The following is a 19,040-nucleotide window of genomic DNA, read 5'->3' on the forward strand; positions in this document are numbered from 1 at the left end:
ACCAAAAAGAGATACAGACCAACCACAAAGAGACACAGAACAAAAACAAACTGCTTTCAATTATTTTAGTACAAGGGGAGGGAGGCGGGGGGGGGGGGGGGGGGGGGTCTTGCTCCTGCGATGGTGGAACAGATGGGGGGACTTTTATTTGCCATGCCTGTGTCCTGGGGTCCAGTGTCTCACGATCCATCCATGTAGTAGAGTAAAAGTATAAAGAGGCGTTGAAACATAAATACCCAAAGTAAAAGTATCAATGTAATCAGTTACTTTTCACCACACGCACACAAACGCACGCACACACACGCACACACACACGTGCACGCACACACACACAGAGTTCAGTTCTGCATCAGTGGAAAAACTGATCACCCGCTGGATGGAAAACGCTCCCCCCCCCCCCCCACCTGAGGCCAAACCGAGGTCTCTGCACCAAACTGGATACATCCCCTCCCTCCCATCTCCTCCTCCTCCTCCTCTCCCCCGCAGTGCAGCTTTCACAAAACTGAAACAAACTTGATTTTTCTCCCCCCGGTCTCTTTATTCATTTGGCAGAAACAAATGAGAACAGTTTGGACAACCTCCCCGACTCGAAAGACTCCCTGAAACCAGACATCACTAGAAACCGCAATACTTCATTTTACGTGTCCTCCTATCTCAGTCCATGTCTTTGTGCACAGGTCGCAGGATGTCCGCTGAAGGGGGGGGGGGGGGGGGGGGAGCAGGCGGAGACCCTTCACAGGTCCCACCTCTCAGCTTAGGCTAGGATTACGTGTCATTTCATTTCGACACGGGAAACGAAACGCACCGCAGAGCTTGGGTCGCTCGTCCTCGTGCAGGTTCACTGATACATTTCAAGGGTCTGCAAAACAACATCAATCGTTCCTATAACAGTACATTCTGTGAGCTTTAAGGAAGTCCACTCTGAGCTAAAGGCCTTGTATTCTGCGAGTAGTTTATTCTGACTGTGTAGTGGTTCCCTCAAGTTCATACTCAAACAGTTGAAAGATCCAGGTTCACTGGTCGTGGTCTGCAGGCAACACCAGTGTGTGGTTCTTTTCCTTAAGGCAAGAGTGACATCATCAGCCCAGCTCGGATCATTCTGTGATCGTAACTATGTACAAAATATATATAATCACACGTATTTACAGAGCATGTGGTGACGGACAAAGCCTGTCTGGGCGTCCACATGGTTACACATGAATACAATAACATACACAGCACCCCTAGTGGCAGAAGGACAAAGACACACACTGAGAAAAAAGAACTTGGCACTTGTAGATTTCTCCCACATCAACACACACATGGACAAAATGAGAGTCAGTTTTAGTGGTAAACAATTTGGGGGACTCCATTTCAGGAGCCGGCCTCATGAGAAAAGGCAGGAGAGCAAGTGTGGATGGTCTCTCCTCTTCTTCTTCTTCTCTTCTTCTTCTCTTCTTCTTCTTCTCTTCCACAGGACTTTAGCACCGGAGGCCTCAGAGGAGGCAGATCAGGCTCTTGCCCTCCTCGATCTCCTCCTGCACCTTGTCGCTGGAGGTGGCGATCTCGGCCTGCGCAGAGAAGATGGCGCAGAGGAAGGTGAGCACCGTGCCGCCCATGGCCGTGTAGAAGGCCCAGCCCATGGAGCAGAGCCCGGCCCGGTACGGAGCCGCGTCTTGGCCGCAGTACAGCTGCACCTTGTCTGAACCCCAGCCAGCGGGATACAGCATCAGACCCAGGATCAGAAACAGGCCTGCGAGACGGGAAACAGGGAGGAGGAAGTCAACTGAAGGTAACATATTGAAAGAGTTTACCCACAGCCGCCCCCTAGAGGATATTGTTTGCAAACGCAAAATGTAAACGGTTAAAAAAAAACATATCAACTTTGCAAACAAAACCTTCAACATTAGACCTGAAACATAAAACTAGTTCAAACATTGATAATGCATGGTCGAACAACATTAGATCTCAAGGCGCCCCTAATGTTTTCAGATTAGCCATTTGTTTGTGTTAAGACACATTTTTAGCTGCAGCCCTATTAGAGTGTGCTAGGTTTAACACTAAATCTAAAACAGGGTGTTAGGGTGGTGCTAAAGGAAAATACAATGGGGCATTAATAATAACCATTGGAATCCATCCTCTGGAGACTATGACTATCTAACACAATGTTCAGAGTAATCTTGCCAGTAGTTTGAATAGCTTCAGATACAGAAACTTAAAAGGATTGACCAGAGTCAGCATCCTTACACACAAACTCAAACCTAGCCCTCACGATCAATCAAACATGTTTCACGTTCTGAGGGAGTCTGTTAATGATGACTGAAGCATATGATCTGTGTGGCCCCCGCACAACACATTTCCTCCCACAGTGCCATCCTGACATCCAAAGCATCTCATCAGGCCAAAAAACAGAAGGTGCTCCACACACGCACACACACACACACACACACACACACACACACACACACACACACACACACACACACACACACACACACACACACACACACACACACACACACACACACACACACACACACACACACACACACACACACACACACACACACACACACAGTTTCCTGACGACCGCCCGAAAGGTGACTGAAGACGACCACGACGACTGAACGTCTGAATCTTGGCACCCGGTCCTGTCGGGTCAGCGCACAACGACGAGAGGAGAACAACAGGAAAAGGCGACCGAAGGGTTTCACCGTCTGCCCCAGTCCCTGGCCGACCCTCCGGCGTCCTGTGTCTCGGTGGGAAGGACGGGGGGGGGGGGGGGGGGTCACTTCCTGTGTTACCGTGACCCACTTCTGCTGCCGTGCTGACTTGACTTCAACACTCTGATAGTATTCCTGACACACACTGCTCCCACACATCGAAAAACAACATTCCCTCTTCAGGTGATTTAACATCACTAGGACTCTGGCGTGTTCTACAAATTAAGGAGTGGAATATTTTTACAACAACCACAGAAAATGTATGGAAACAGGCACAGGTGGCGTTTTGCTCTTCTATGCCCAGGGGCCAGATAACTCATAGTCTGACCCTGGACCCAGATATGCTTCAGCAATTAAAAAATAAGAAAGTAGACTGATTATAAATCAGTGAGCTTCCTATCCACAACCAGAATGTTTAATTAACTTTCCTGTTCATGACAGACAAGATCCATATTCAAGGTATATTAAATTGAAGGCTTTTTATCTTTCAAGGACGTGACTTGAATGCCTTTTCAGATGCCCTGCTGCTCTGCACAGGCGAGGAGCAGTGAGCCGGAGGAGGCTGCCACCAATCAAACCTCAGCAGGAAACACTTACAATAATAAAATTACTGATAATAAATGAACCAGGCAGCAGATGAGATTTTCAGACCTGAATGTTTTCACCAGTCTCCCTCTCCTCCACCGAGCAGGTCTCGCTGCTGTGCTTCATAAAAACAAGTATGGAGGTGAAACTCTTTCCTTTCATTCTCTCCTAATCTTTCCCTCCCCCCCCCCCCCCCACACACACACACCCCCCCTACTCTCTCGGCTTCCTTTCTTTCTCCTCCCATTCTCTTGCTCCTGAAGCACCCAATATCGTATTAAACAAGGAAATGAAAACTAGGTCATAAATTCTTTCCACATGTTGCTGCATTGCCCTGACGTCCAGACTGGCTTCAGTGATGGATTGAAGGTATGGTTTTAATTCCCAACCCCGCCCCTCCGAAGACCCCCACCCTCCTCCTCCTCTCCTTACACACACACACACACACACACACACACACACACACACACACACACACACACACACACACACACACACACACACACACACACACACACACACACACACACACACACACACACACACACACACACACACACACACCGAGACCCAAGACCCTCTAACCTAATATCCCACCGCACTCCACCCTTCCAGCCTCACTGCACTGGCTCTTGTCTCGGTTAACTTCCAAACTGTCAATTCTTCACCATTAATCTATTTCTGTTAGCTGACTCCCTGCCACCACCCAACCAACCAACCAACTCAGAACCAATCCCCTCTTCCCGATCCAACCTCTGCTCCCCTGGCCTCCGCCTTGTAACACAGCTCTGCACGCTGCTCCAAAATAATAATCTGGCCGACTTTTCCCTTTTCAGGAAAATAAAGGAGAGAAACCATTTCCACCTCTGGGATCCAGGAGAGAGAGGGGGAGGAGGGAGGGAGAGATAGAAAGAGAGAGAGAGAGAGAGAGAGAGAGAGAGAGAGAGAGAGAGAGAGAGAGAGAGAGAGAGAGAGAGAGAGAGAGAGAGAGAGAGAAAATGTTTTTTTTCTTCCTTCTGCTTTTCATGCTTTTGCAAATCTGATGACGGCCTTCTTATTGGAAGTTACGTCACAGATAACTGGGTCAAAGTATTCTGTTCGAAATATTATTTTTGTGAGTCAAATCCCCGGTTCATCATTTGAATTCGGGGCACTACTTGACAATGTGTACAGCTCCAATGTTCAGAAAACACTTAGTTTGTTAATACTGTCGGTTGCTGCGGCTGCCTCTGACGTCCATTATAAAACACAGGTATCCACAACAGAAACAGGTCTGGTGTGTGTTTATCAGGGAGAGCTGGTGATTCAGCTTTCCTCTTTTCAGTTACACAAGAGTCCGAGTCATCACCTGACGGCAACGCTGCTCAAATTCCTGTAAAGGTTTTGTTTCCCTTCTTCCCTCCTCACTCCCAGCCTGGCGATCAGAGTCACCGTCAGCGGTTACACTTGTGATGGGGTGTGTGACTCACGGCAGGAGGGAAAGTTTACAGCAGGCAATAAAAGCATTCGACACCAAACGCACCAGATTTGGAGACAGCTTTACGGCCGAGTTGTTTGCCGTCTTGTCTCTAATCCTTTTCGACGTGAATGAGAATACGTGTAAACGTAGAGAGAATTCCCTTTCAGATGGTCTGACACACTAACTGGAGTGTGTAGGGAGTCTTCAGGGGCCCTTAAACGTGCGCCAGCAGGACGCAAAGTTTACTCCACTGACCCTCAGCAGAAGAGTCTGTTTTAGCCATTCTGTTACGTAAAGGGAATGAATATACCCCCGGTTGAAATCTGAAAAACCACCTGAGCTTAACCTGACCGCCAATAAACTGCCATCAGAGAGTGTGTCCCGGGGGGACATCAACGAGTGAAAAGCACGAGTGACATCAGTGTAAGAGAAGACTAGGTTAATGGGGTTTTGGAGGTACTCCAGTGGAATGACGTGACCATCTCTGGCAGAGGCGTCGCACTCTTCCCATCTGAGGTCAATCACTTCCCCAAACATCTGCCGTCTGGCTCCAGTTTTCTCATTACCGGAGGGTCGGCAGTCGCTGTGGAAATAATGATTAGGAGAATAGTCGGCGTGGTGGTGGATATCAGTGAGAGTGATATCATCCACAGGCCTCGTGGAAAGACGGCGCTCAAGTCGAAGACGGTTATGTGCGCGCTAACAGAGCGATGATTAATGCTGGTGGGACAACAAAGAGCAGGGAGACTGCTGGGTGTCTGACGAGCCGTATTGATGGTCCTTATCTGCCTCTGTGGTTGACGGGTTATCGGCCTCAAACTCCAAAAGGAAAGCCTCCCACCTCCTCTGCTGTTTGATGCTCCCGTCGCCCCCTTTCCTCTTCCTCTTCCTCATCCTCTCCACAATGAGGAGACTCAGCAGTGCATTTCCCTACTTTCATTACCTTGTTCTCTCAGGCCTTTATATAGATGGTAAACAGCAGGATTTCAAGTGATGACAATACCATGCGTCTAAGAACCTTTCTACAGCCACAGCTTGTTATCCATTTTCTCCAAATTCAATAGAGTCAATACTGTACAAACTGAATTCTGTGATAGACCTAACATATGAAGTACAGTTGAACTGTGCACTTGAGGGAATACTCCTCCAAAGATGTGTCTTCTTGTGGCAACATAAATAAACCCATACATACAGTACATCTTATTAAATCAACACCTCAAATAGTATAGTCCCATTTTTTTTCTGTGTTTTCAGTCTGTTTCAAACATGTCTCCATTACATACCGGAGCTATATAAACTCATAGCTCGGCCAAAATTACCACATTTATCAATTTATTGGCAAAGCGATGACTGATTTTTGAGCTTGAGCCTGACCAATAAATCAGCCAATGCTGTTTTAAATAACACATTCATATTATGTTGCTGAAAACTATAAAGAATATGATGTAGAAAAGCAAAATATATGTTTGTGGTAAGTCGAAAAAAGTTTAAAGCAAATATTAAGCAATATTCTTATAGAAAAATAAGATAAAAAGTAAACCCAAAACTTAAAAAAAAAGGTTTACCAGGCTTTTAAAGCTTCAGGGAAATAAAACAGCTGCTCTTACCACCTCTGAAAATTAATTTCCTGAGAGAAATCCTCAGCTATTTAATATCAGTCCTGATATAGACCACGGGTATTAGACTGATTATTCTCTGAATATTCATTCAAACCACAGTGAAAACCGCCTGAACACAGCTGTTGTCTTGTTTGCAGGAGACCTTGAAGCCTTCAGCTCGACAGTACGTGTTACTGGATTTTCTCCTTTTAAAGCCTCTTAGTCAAACAGTGTAGAAAATCCATTAAGAAACTATCTACATATGAAATAAGCAACGAGGAATGTCTGGTGTTGGCTAATCCATCTGATTAAATTAAACCACTTCGTCACATTGAAGTGAAAACCACACATTAATCCAACAAGGCCTTGGAGTCCTGCTTGTTGATTTGCAACATCGCCCACAATTGCCTAATGCAGTCAGTATTTAAACGTCTGTTCCCTTTGTCTGAGCGTTACAGCAAAATCTCTTACATCATCTAATCGAATAAATTGGCTGAACGGATTCGAACCATGGTCCAGGTCAGAGGGGCCGCACGGATCTGGGTGAACAGTTCGCCATTTCCCTCACCACACGCCCACCTTCTTCTGTTTGGGCCTGCACCAAATAAACAACTGTGGGGGAGGAGAGCCATAATCACCAGAGAGCCGAGAGCTACAGTCTCTGAGAAAGAAATTAAAGAAGGAGGTTGCGCGGGCCTGATCTCATGGCCTCCTCCCTCCCATAATTCACCACTGTGACTCAAAGTGGCCTCGAGACACATAACCAAAGCAATACACACCCTTCACACGTTAACTCTGATACGCATGCGCGGTCAATTACTTTGTTTTAATTCGATCTGGCGATAGGAGAGCTCCGACCGACTGGGCAGCAGGTAAATATTTGGGTGGCAGCAGCAGCAACTAGTGACAGGAGAGAAGTCACTGTGTTCTTTAAGAGTCCTGACCGGTTGGTTCAAATGTCACCGAAGGCTCCACATCAACCAAACACACGATTGAGTCAGTGGAAGTTGTGGCGCTCGTAATGAATGTGTTCAGCTGAGAGCGTAGCTTTTCATTTACCTTGAGGAACGCCACGGACACATACAGGAACAATGAGGGTTTCATGACCTGAGTTAGCTTCAGGACTCCTCCGTCCTCACGAGTTTAGACCAAAAGTCACGTTTCTCTTTAATTCTGTCTTTCTTAATTGTTGAAACGTGCCTTAAACACAGCATTTCATTTAAAAAATACAAGTTTTCGATCTCAAATCGGATGTTCATCGGAGGAAACATAGAGAACATACATAGAACGTTGAAAACATCCAGGAATAAACTGTTTTGAGCTGGACTTGGAGTTGTGTTGTGATCCTGCAGGTTGTAAACACATTTACCTGTGAAACTAAAAGGCTGATTAAAGAGAATCAGTTCGTGAGATGTGATGTCATGTTAGAAATAAAATGTGTTTATAGGTCTTCTGTACAAATATACACAAAACAGCCATAATACACAACACTGTTTAAATGTGGTGATAATGGTGCATATTTTATAACCAGTCCCTCCTGAGGGGCATTCATAGTGTTGCACTGGGTTGTAAACAGGGCAAAAAATGGAAGTAGTTATGTAAAAATTGCTGAAAGAGTAAGTTTAACTGAAAAGGTGAATTCAGAAATTCACTCCTACAAACCTGAGTGTGTTTGATACCACGCACCAACTGAGGCTGGAAACCTTTAATCGAATATGACAAAAACTTCAAAGGGAGAGTTCAACAAGTGTTTGGAAGCCAGTAATCCATCTGCACCGAAACCATTTCAACATGTGTGTTATCGTGTGTATATCTCACCTGCGATCCCCTGCAGCAGTCCGCACACATTGAAGATGCTCTTCTTCATGATGCTTTGGAAGCACATAGTGAAGACCGAGATGAACGCCACGGCACACAGCAGCAGGATCCCTCCAGCCAGGAAGATAGAAGTAGCCTGCCAGAACCCGCTGGCAATCTCCCCAAAGTGCACCGCGTACGGCCCGCACAGGATCCCACGCTGCAGGTGGGGCAGTTTTATACAGCGGCCGTAGATGCCTAAAGTGGGCCTGTAGGCCTCTCCGGCTGCGGTGGCCCCATGGGGGCCGAACACGGCATCTGGGGTGCGGGGAGATCCCACCAGCCAGTCAGTGCTCATGAAGGCGATGAGCTCTCCGAATGCAGCCACAATGCTCAGCAGGGTCCACAACATGGAGCGGCAGGTGACAATGACATGGCACATGCTGACGGTGGCTGGAGTGTCCCTCTGTTCAGATTCACTGTGAGGTGGAAGGTGGGAAGCTGTGGGTCGGAAACCCTCAGAAGGACCGAGAGTGAAGGGTGTGATCCTGCTCCGGCTGAGACGTTAGAGCGAGTGTGCGCTTCACAGGAAGGAGTAGGTGACCGTGCTCCTCACGAGAAGTTCACGTCAATGATTCACAGTCTGCTGCTTCCCGCTTCTTCCTCTCTGCTTCCCTAACTTCTTATCTTCTGCCGCTGTCACTTCGGCACAGCTGCTGTTCCTCCTCCCTGGACTCTCCCTCCTTCTGTCGGCTCGGTGCTCAGACTCTGACTCCGTCTGCTTTTTGGTGTCTACATTGTACTGAAGTCCAGTTCCCCGAGCCAGCCCGCTGGCGTCACATCAGACACACCTAAGACATAAAACACAGAAAAACAGGGTGAGTCCTTTGATGACGTGTATAAAATGGAACTGTTTGATCAGATAATGCTCAGAGAGGATTATTGATAACTGTTGTCTGAGGCAGAAGTGTGGAGAGGGAGGAAAGTGTGGAGGAGGAGCAGAGGGGGAGGACGGGAGAGTGAGAGGGGGGGGGGGGGTCTAATGAGTTGTGTGGGGATGTGTTCGTTTGAAGAGAGAGCGTCCTCTGTTTTCAGTGTGTTTATGTTTGAGGAATTGTAATTAGGGTATTCAGATTACTCTGTACTGCCAGTGGATCCTCATGACAGAAGCTATAAAGATAACAAATCATTTAACAGAAAGTTTATATGACTGTGTGTGTGCGTGTGTGTGTGTGTGTGTGTGTGTGTGTGTGTGTGTGTGTGTGTGTGTGTGTGTGTGTAGAAATTGGAGGGTTTAAACAAATGTGGTAACAGCAGAATCAGAAGCGGATACAGACAGAGAGAAAAACAAGCCCGAGGCCTCTCATCAAGCAGCCCACACAGCTGACCCGGGGTCAGCCAACGGTTGATAACACAACGTCCGTCCGGCCGTCACATGACCACTGATAACCTCTGGGACTTCAACCCCGCTGCACTGCACCGCACAGTGACACCACAATGAGGAAGCACCAGATAAACTCATGACGGAAAAGTGTCTTCTCTCTGACAATGAAATGTCAGAGAACACAAATTTCCCAGATATCTTTCCCTAAGCAACCGTCAAAAGCACAATGCAGTGACTCAGCACTAACCCTATGATACTTTTACTGACAGGCTCCAGTTACCAGGCAACACAGTAAGATTATGAACAAGGAAAGGCTGATACAAAGTAATCAAGTTAAATTACAAAGTGAGCTTTTATACATGAGACAGTTAAACCTGAGAAGAACATATTCTAAGGATACATCCATTTGTCTAGGTTTGTTTGAAAATGGCATTTTCAAACTCAAACGATCTCTGTCCACACGCTCCATTTACGGAAGGGAGGGGCGTGTGAGAGGAGCCTGACGAATCAGAGAAGGCCACGTCATGACCGAAAAGACCCAATCATCAAACGGTTGGGAGTGTCTACCACAGAGTTTCTAAACCTCTCCGTTTTATCCTGTCCAGACTAAAATGCAGCCCCGGAGTTTTCAAACTAAAACGGGGTCAGCATCGTTTCCGTAGCAGAGGTGATGAACAAAATGGTGCTAATGTAGATGTAGCCGAAAACGCAGGAACAGGTTTTTTCCAGAGAAGATTTCCAGATGCATACAGGCCTTTGTGCTCATGTTATAAATACAGCTCTGGGCCAAAGCTGACAGTTGTTTCTTTTCTTTGAGCCCCTTTTTTTTTCTGCTCTGGTTTCCCTGCTGTCTCCTGGGTGTCTGTAAGTCATTCTCTGAGCAGTGTTTGGCAGGGCAAGCAGAGGGAGCCGGGGGCCGCTGTTGACACGTGTGCCGCCCTGCGCTGCGAGGTTCCCATCACTCGGCCCCCAGTGCGAGAGGGGCGGGGAGCCACGGTCATCCCTCTGCGGTCACATCCCCGCAAGAAAGACTCACTGTGTGAGTAACAGCATTACACAAACTTTGATCTTTGTCATCCTGTCGAGATATCAACAACAGTTCAGTTTCTCTCCCCCTCGACTTCTTCTTTTCCAGTGGAGAAAATGACTCTGTGGTCTCTCAAGGGTGGTGTGTGTGTTTGTCTTTTTGTGTGTGTGTGTGTGTGTGTGTGTGTAGAGTATGTTTGGACTGTGTAAAACAGATGACATCAGAACAGGCACGGACAGCCGCCTCTGTGGATTTGGACCAAAATTTATTTTATGAATCACAAGCGTTCTCATTGCCTCACCATGAACAGATGCAGGAACAGATGCACACACGCATTCGATAACTGAACTTTCTGGAAACACTCCTTCAAACCCCCTCACACAAAGACTGTTGACGTTTCGGGGGGGGGGGGGCGAGTCCCAGCGGTCCTCTGACAAGACTGATGCTTGACGTTAGGGTTTGAGACAAACGGCTTTTCAGGCACGAAGCACGGGCAGTCCAAAGTTTTTAAGGTCAAACATTTGCTAGCACGCGGCAAAGACTAATTCCTCACTGACAGGAATATTGTAGCAGCTCAAACAACTCGAGCCACATGGGGAGATACGCAGCTTTGAAGACCTGGACACTTAACCTTTGACCTTGCTTTGCAGCAGTGTGTTTGCATCACATGCCCGTTGATTGCATAGCACCTATGAGGGTTAATAGATCTGAAACATGTCTGGACAAGTCTGCTTCTATTAATGTACCTGGTATTTGTCACAACTTATGTCCAGACGTCTGCTCACTGTTCCCAGATTTGAGCCATTATCATGAACAGGGGTTTCCCTAGATAGAGCGAGGCATGGCAGTCTATATATGTGGAGCTCTAGATGGATTTATGATGACCCTCGACCAGGGAGGGAAACTGAGGATTATTTGGGTTTCAGTTTACATACGCATAAGAGTTTACAGCCCTCAGAGTACACCCACCACCCTTCTGACCCCCCCAGCACTAATACCCATGGGTGCACACACTTACAAGACTCCCTGGCTTCTTTCACAAGCTCCCAAAAGAGTTTGACCTGTCGACAGAGCAGGAACAAAAGATGTGGAGAGTGTGGCACAGGAAGAAAAGTCTGGGCTTCATCCTCTGGGTACCATGAATGTATTTACCAAATGTTGTGTTCCATCCCTTCGAGGAGATGTTGAGATATTTAACAGGATAAATAAAAGGAATTGACACCCTGGTGGCACCGAACAAAAGTCAGAGGATCACCAAGCTGATGATGATCTATCCTCTAGGCACAATAAATGTCTGTGCTGGATCTTGCACCATTCCTTCTAGAAGATACAGAGCTTTTTAACATGATGAATAAAATACTGACATAATACTGGAACGTAAAGACGAGTCAGAGGATCACCAAGCTGCTGGTGATCAATAATCAATCAAATTATATTTGTATTGCCTATATTCACAAATCACAATTTGTCTCCCTTGGCTTAAAAAGGTGTGACATCCGGTGTCCCTCAACAACAGGAAGGGAAAAACTACAAAAAAAACACTTTTAACAGGGAAAGAAACTTTTAAACCTCAGAGATCAATGAAAACTGACCCACACAAAGACTAGCCATAGGATGGCCAAGCCGATGTTGATGGGTCTTCTGGGCACCATTAATGTCTGTACTGAATTTCAGGACAATACAAAAGTTGTCAAAACATAGTGGCCATAGTGATCTACATGACTCTAAGAGTCTATAAAGCCTGTAAAGAAAATCCTTCTGGGAAACACGAATATAGGACTCCATCAAATCATCATAAAGATATTTAGTTCTGAACCACAGAGGCCAATTTGACAGACACAACCGTGTCACCCCCGTAGCCATGTTGCTATTGTGGCTGAAAAGCTTAAAGCTGTTCAAGTGTCAACTCAGCCGTTCTCTTATCACAGCGACAGAACAGCAGGAAGCGCCTTACCACGCTGCCGCCGACAGGAACCAATCTACATATCTATGGTTACGCCACGAGTGGTCATGTTTCACCATGAAAGGGGTTTTTGGCGAGTCGACCATACTGACAGGACATCAAGAGAAAGCAACTAATGCAACCTGCTATGAAGCATCTGCAGTTCAGCTATACCTCATTGTGGTTAATATGACTCAATGACAGACTCGGACATTTCCAGCTGCCTTCTGGAGGCCCTGCATCGCCAGGCCTCACCCCCTTTGCCTCAGTGACCCGGCAAACAGCAGAGCAAATTTGAAACAACTGCAGCGCTCATAATCTGCGAGGATCCGTTTGAATGAGAAGCCCCCGCAGCTACTGAAAGGGAATGTGGGAGCCGATTGGTCACAGAGGACCTCAAATACTAGTCCGGGAACACTTCCTTTTCTAATATCAGCTCTGGAGTTAAGATAAAACCATGTGGGAGAAAAAGTTACTTCTATAAAGACCAGGTTCGGTGAAAACAGCCATGTGAATCGATCACCTACAACAAAAGCAAACTGCATCTTTTTTGTGTTAAAGGTTAGAGTAAAAAAATCTTCTCATTACTTCAGGGAAATTGCAGACTTCTGAAGTAATAGTCAGTAACAAAGGAGTTCATAGTCATAGTCAGACTTTCCACTGCGAAGGAGCCAGTCTTTCCGAACACTTCTGAACATCTGCTCAGTATCCTGGAGAACGCTACTAAGCGGTTGTGATTAACACCTAAAACCCAATTTTTATATCCCATTGCATCAGCTAGGAGCCCAGCCGACAGTTCATATGAGGAATGGTACCATCGCTGGGTTAAATGGGAAAAGAATGCAAGACAATTAAGAGAAAGAAGACAGTAGTCCAACCTGTCTCCATTGGCCTGTGGGTAAAGTCCAGCTCTCCTGGAGATGTGGCTCCTCTGCCCTGACTCTCCTCCACCGCTCACACTCTCTCTAATGCCTCTTTCAGACCGTGACTCACAGACCCTCCCAGCGCCCCTCCTCCTGGAGCGCCGCACTCGCCTCTGATTGGCCGGGCCCACACTGGAGCCACACTTCTTCAGAGGGTCCACATGGTGGCCATATTTCAGTGCTGAATCTGGGTTAAAATAACAAGAGCTGGAGCTCCAGAGGGTTTCTCTCCTTCTCTCTCTCTTTCTCTCCGTCTCAGTTTCTCACACCTTCTCGTCGTGTTTTCGTTGCTCTCTGCACTCTTTCAATCAGCCAACGCCAACATCTGACTATCAGCCTACATGACAACTGCATTTTCACTGCTGTTCAAAAACCTCAAGCAGACACCCAAAAGTATACTTCTGTGAATAAGTACAGTAGCGTTGATATATTGTTGGATTAACTCTTGGCATTCTTGGAAGTGGAGGAGTTTAAGACTCACACTAACAGTTTACACTAGTACACACGTGTGTATCCACATAAATGCATCTCTGTCGGCCAGATGACGATACTGAATCCAACTTTATTTTTCATGGTAAACCTGCAAGACAGATCAATCTCCCAAACAGACGATATGACATTGTTACCTACTTCAAGCAGTTCCAGGTCAGTAGTACAGAGGCAAAAGTGAAGCCAGGGTCTTTACTTTTTTTTTCTAGCTCTGTTTTTCCATTTGTCTCACACAAGTATTTGTGGCACTTCTCATGTGAACAACTGTGCTTTCCTAGAAAGACTGTCTATCAATTTGCACAATCATCAACATTTATATTTTATCTAGGACATCTGTAGCTTTTTGGATCAGGTATAAAACCTCAGATGTCCGACATGGTCCGACAGCACATCTCATGGACGAGTTCTGATGGAGCATAAACAGGCTCTTACAGCTAAATGCTCTCTTACCCACACAGCTCAGATCAGTGGCTGGGCTGATCAGGGATCAGATAAACGCTGCAGCAGCTCAGCGCGCCTTGTATTTGATCGAATGTGTAGAAAAACTGATGGAGCAGTTTTTCCCCCCCTTGTTGCTTTTAGGAGACGAAGAACAATTGAAAATTTCAGAGTAACCGAGGACAGAGGAGACGGACCGAGGACGTGTTTAGAGAAACAAACAATGTGTGGCTATTTCCACAGACCGACAAAGTTACAGTATATTATGGAAGGAATGGAGCTCACGTATGCCTCTCGAAAAGACAGATGCATTGTCATGTTTTTCAACATCTGGCAATAATATGTCTTAGAGTTTATTGCATTTGATTCTGATGCTGAAAGCCTCATGAATGCATTCACAATCAGCTGTTTTTTTAGATCAGATACACATCTGCTCAACACAAGAAGTGACGTGTAGTTAAACCTGGCCCGATATTTAGTTTAGTTTACTTCAAAGTTTATTGTAGAATGCATATATGTTCTTTATGCTAAATAACTACTAGTAATGTGTATTTTTGTTGTGAAAATACACTTCTGGCCAATGGACAGAGAAAGTGTGCAATTGTTTTGGAATATTGTGCGTTAAATGAAAATGTATTCCAAAACTTCAACTAAAGCCTCAACTTTTGTTTAAAATGTTCCTACAGCGAGACTGAAAAACAATTGTGTGTGAATTCGATTTTACTCCATTTCAGCACAAAGCTTGTATGGTTGTTGCCATTGCAACATAAATCTCAACAAACATGTGAACGGCACATTGGATAACGGTCTGGATGTCTAGATAACTGACTGATGGAGGAGTCACCTCACTGTCTGACTAATGGATAACCTCTGGCTGATGGGAGAAGTCTCCCAGGATTGCTTGCAGCAGTACAGGGCGCTTTGAGCCAACACTGAAGTCAGCTACAGTATTTGTCTGACTCGTGTTAGCTCACAAATGACTTCCATATGAAGACGGAGGAAAAAAAAAAAAAAAAAGCAGTCGAGTGAAACAGGAAGACGAGCCGATAGGTCAGCCAGGCAGTTGAGCGCAGCGTGGAAGGCCCGAGGGGAAGAGGCCGTCCTTATCAGTTTGAATGAAAGTTAGACCATGACAGCACAAAAATAGATCCTTTCAGCACAGATGAACCATTCCCAGACTTACTAAAACCGCTCCTTTGACCCATTTCTAATAAACCCTGGTGACTCAACCTCTCCCCGTTGCTGTGAATTGGTGGGAAGCAGTTAATAGACAAGTTTAAAGACGACTGGCTGTTCCCTAAACCCTGCCCTCTTTGGGAAACTGTTGTTACGGCTGTCAGACTTTCCTCTCTGCTGCGGATGTTTACAACGGTCACGGTGGCAGATTTACAACTCCAGAACGTCATCTTTGAAAGAATAGCTCCTTGATTTCGGAGCCGCTTCTCGTCTCGAGCCCACGAGACACAATTAGGAGCAAGACACACAGATTGGAGCAAGTTGGAATTGTCACGCTCATGATGGCAGCAGACAAACACACACATTCCTATACCCTTCTGCTCTTGTGGTTTTTGGTTTATGGGAGGCTGAAGTGACACCAGCCTCCAAAACTCCCCAATGCAGAGTCTCAGTATCTCCAAGGCCACATGCACACCACTTCACCATGTGGAGAAATCCAAGCAAAGCTACACACATCTGCTGTGACTAGTTAAGGATGCTAAGCTGTGATTGAACGGTTTAGGGAAAGGTGAAATTGAAAACTATATTTCTGAAATACACAAGTCGATGAGATTTTCGGATTACTATCTGAGCCGTGTGCACATTACACCACTGCACACTGATAGTAAAATAATTTCTATGGCATTCATTCTCTGCATCTGTTTGTTTTTCCAAGGGTTAGCCTGAGCTCATAGCTCCCGAACATCTCGGTTTCTGCCTGTCCACACTAAAAGGGTCAGCAGCGTTTCCTAACTTCTTTTTTAGAGGCTCTTAATCTTCGCCAGTCGTATCCGTAGCATGTCTGATGCGTAGCCTTACGGTAGCTGGTGTTTGCGACCTTGAAATACAGAAACACGTCAGGCAGAGGCTGACTTCACATCGTTCTTCAGCCTGGCGGAAAGCTTTGTGGTGCTGCGGGACTAAAGATGTGGCTAGAGATTTCTCCTGGCAGCTCCGACACAGCACAGACCCCTCACATCAAAGAGCAGAGGATCAGAGAGGACAGGGGAGAGAGAAGATCCTCCGCAGTCCTAATCCTCTCAGCACATACGCACACATGTACACACCAGACACATGCCGGGGCTGAAACATTCTTCATACGGATTGGACAGAGCTGTAGCCAGGGTCACGTCCTAGCCTGCTGGTGATTCATCTTTCCCTGTCAGACTCTGATCAATAGTATCTTGTAGATCTGAGGAAAGTGGATGAGTGTGAAGTGAAGCAGGGCCACAGCTGATAAGAGTCAGATAACAGGTGGGGCAAAAGAAATCCAATCTAGCGAAGGTCAGCCTCATTTAACTCTTTTACACCCAAATTTGCAAGACTATGCAGATTTTTTTAAATGCGCACAAACTTGCAACAAAAAAGACGATTGAGTCCTTTCCCCCACTGTCAGTAGAGGGTTTTGCATTTCTGTATATTTCCCCCCTGTGCCACATGTTTGACATCAAAAATGCACCGAAAAACAAAGGCAGTCTCTCACTCGGGTGTCACGTTCCATAAAACCCGTTTCTACTGCTGAGTTACTTGACCCGGGAGTGAATGCTGATTGTGTACATTCCCATTGCAGACAAGAGCCAGATGTGAGCAGATGTTACGGGGTGTTTTGACCAGTGGAAAAAGACGCTTTACTCTGAGAGGTCTCTTCCATCACATCACAATCGATTTCTTCTCCATTGATTAATCGACAAATGGTTGCAGCTCCTCGACTGTCAATCAATTCTAATCAAACGACATCGATTCAGTCCTGAAGACGCAGTTTTCAAATATCCTTGTTGCCTATTCAGCTACATTCGAACCTACACAGATCAATATACACTCCTGATCAAAATCTTAAGACCAGTTAAAAAATTGCATGAATTTGCATTTTGCACTGTTGGATCTTAGGAAGGTTCTAAGAAGAGCTTCAAAATGCAAAAAGAAGAAATGGGAACAAGAGACCAAAAGTTGTGAGCAGGCAATTTATTGAAAACAACAATTTAACTCAAATAGGCTGTTCATCAGCTGATCAAAAGTTTAAGACCACAGCCTTTAAAAGCCAAAATCTGTGCAAAAATTTGGATTCCATGTCATTTCCTGTCAAGTAACCACACTGTGAAGATCTCTTGATGGCAAAGGCAAAAAAGCTCACCGTCTTTGAACGTGGTACGATTGTTGAACTGCTGCTGAGGTTGGACGCAGTAAGACAGTCATTTTGCATTTCTTAAAAGATCCTCAGGGTTATGGAACAAAAAAATCAAGTGGAAGACCCAAAAAAATCTCACCGGCGCTGAGCCGGAGGATCCGAATGGCTGTCCGTCAAGACACGGGACGATCCTCGTCCCAAATTAAGGCCATTACTGGTGCTGACTGCAGCCCAATAACCATCAGACGGCATCTGCGAAGGAAGGGCTTCAAAAACAAGAAACGTCTTCCCCTGATCTTAATCCAATTGAGAACATTTGGGGATGGATGGCAAGGGAAGTTTACAAAAATGGACTTCAGTTCCAGACAGTGGAAGCCCTTCGTGAAGCCATCTTCACCACTTGGCGCAACATTCGCACTAGCCTTTTGGAAACACTTGCATCAAGCATGCCAAAACAAATTTTTGAAGTGATCAACAATAATGGTGGAGCTACTCATTACTGAGTCAGTTTTTGACACTTTAATTTCTGTTTTAGGAGTTTTTTTAATTTTTTTTAGCTGTGGTCTTAAACTTTTGATCAGCTGATGAACAGCCTACTTCAGTTAAATTGTTGTTTTCAATAAATTGCCTGCTCACAACTTTTGGGCTCTTGTTCCCATTTCTTCTTTTTGCATTTTGAAACTCTACTTAGAACCTTCCTAAGATTCAACAGTGCAAAATGCAAATTCATGCAATTTTTGAACTGGTCTTAAGATTTTGATCAGGAGTGTATTTGGATCAGGTCAAAAGGTTTTACTTATAGAGAGAACCCCACAGCTACGCAGTTTCTCACTCTACAGAGCAGTTCAACATCTTTCAGCCTTTCGGGTTTTATTACCCTCAACTTTCCTGTTTTGGTTCAGTTTCACCGCCCTCATCACCACACACCCCCAGTTCAACCATGAAAGAGCAAGACAACAAAGTTAGCAACAAGCTGGTAAATATAATGGAGCATGTTTTTGCCAAACATACCAGAGGTCTTCACTTTAGGAGTTGGTGGAGGGCAAAACTGAGAATAAAAGGGATTGAAAATTGGATTTACATTCACCAGGTCAACAGAATGGATGTTGATTGAAATGTAAAGTCACTTGTTTGGTTCTTCAGGTGGTTTAACATATTTTCCCTTTTCTACACACCACTATCGCATCTCCTCATCTGTTTTCCATCAGGCTCGTGACAACATTTAGCAAGATTGCTATCATCAGGAGGATGAAAGGCGGAAATGTGCTGTTCCAAACTAGCCACAAAGAAATGTCATTGGACACATGACACTGTGGAAAGCGAGTCAGGGCCCCTGCAACTCCTAAACTCGAGTAT

The 19,040-nt window shown here is 45.6% G+C and overlaps 1 protein-coding gene across 2 annotated transcripts in view; it reads right to left on the reverse strand.

The window, feature by feature from the left end:
- Positions 1 to 513: 513 nt before the first annotated feature.
- The window catches only part of lhfpl2a (LHFPL tetraspan subfamily member 2a), a 45,224-nt gene continuing 26,697 nt past the window's right edge, over positions 514 to 19,040 (reverse strand). Inside the window, exons 1-3 of one of the 2 annotated variants that reach the window (XM_053411737.1) lie at positions 13,373 to 13,489; positions 8,163 to 8,992; positions 514 to 1,732 (exon numbers count right to left, since the gene is read on the reverse strand). In XM_053411737.1, coding sequence (XP_053267712.1) covers positions 1,476 to 1,732; positions 8,163 to 8,583 — 678 coding nt within the window. In that variant the 5' untranslated portion in view covers positions 8,584 to 8,992; positions 13,373 to 13,489 and the 3' untranslated portion in view covers positions 514 to 1,475. Of the gene's footprint in view, positions 1,733 to 8,162; positions 8,993 to 13,372; positions 13,490 to 19,040 lie in introns of those variants that run through there. The other variant, XM_053411738.1, reaches the window with a different exon arrangement.

The sequence above is a fragment of the Pleuronectes platessa genome, chromosome 19 (genome assembly GCF_947347685.1).
Source record: "Pleuronectes platessa chromosome 19, fPlePla1.1, whole genome shotgun sequence".
Classification (NCBI taxonomy): Eukaryota; Metazoa; Chordata; class Actinopteri; order Pleuronectiformes; family Pleuronectidae; genus Pleuronectes; species Pleuronectes platessa.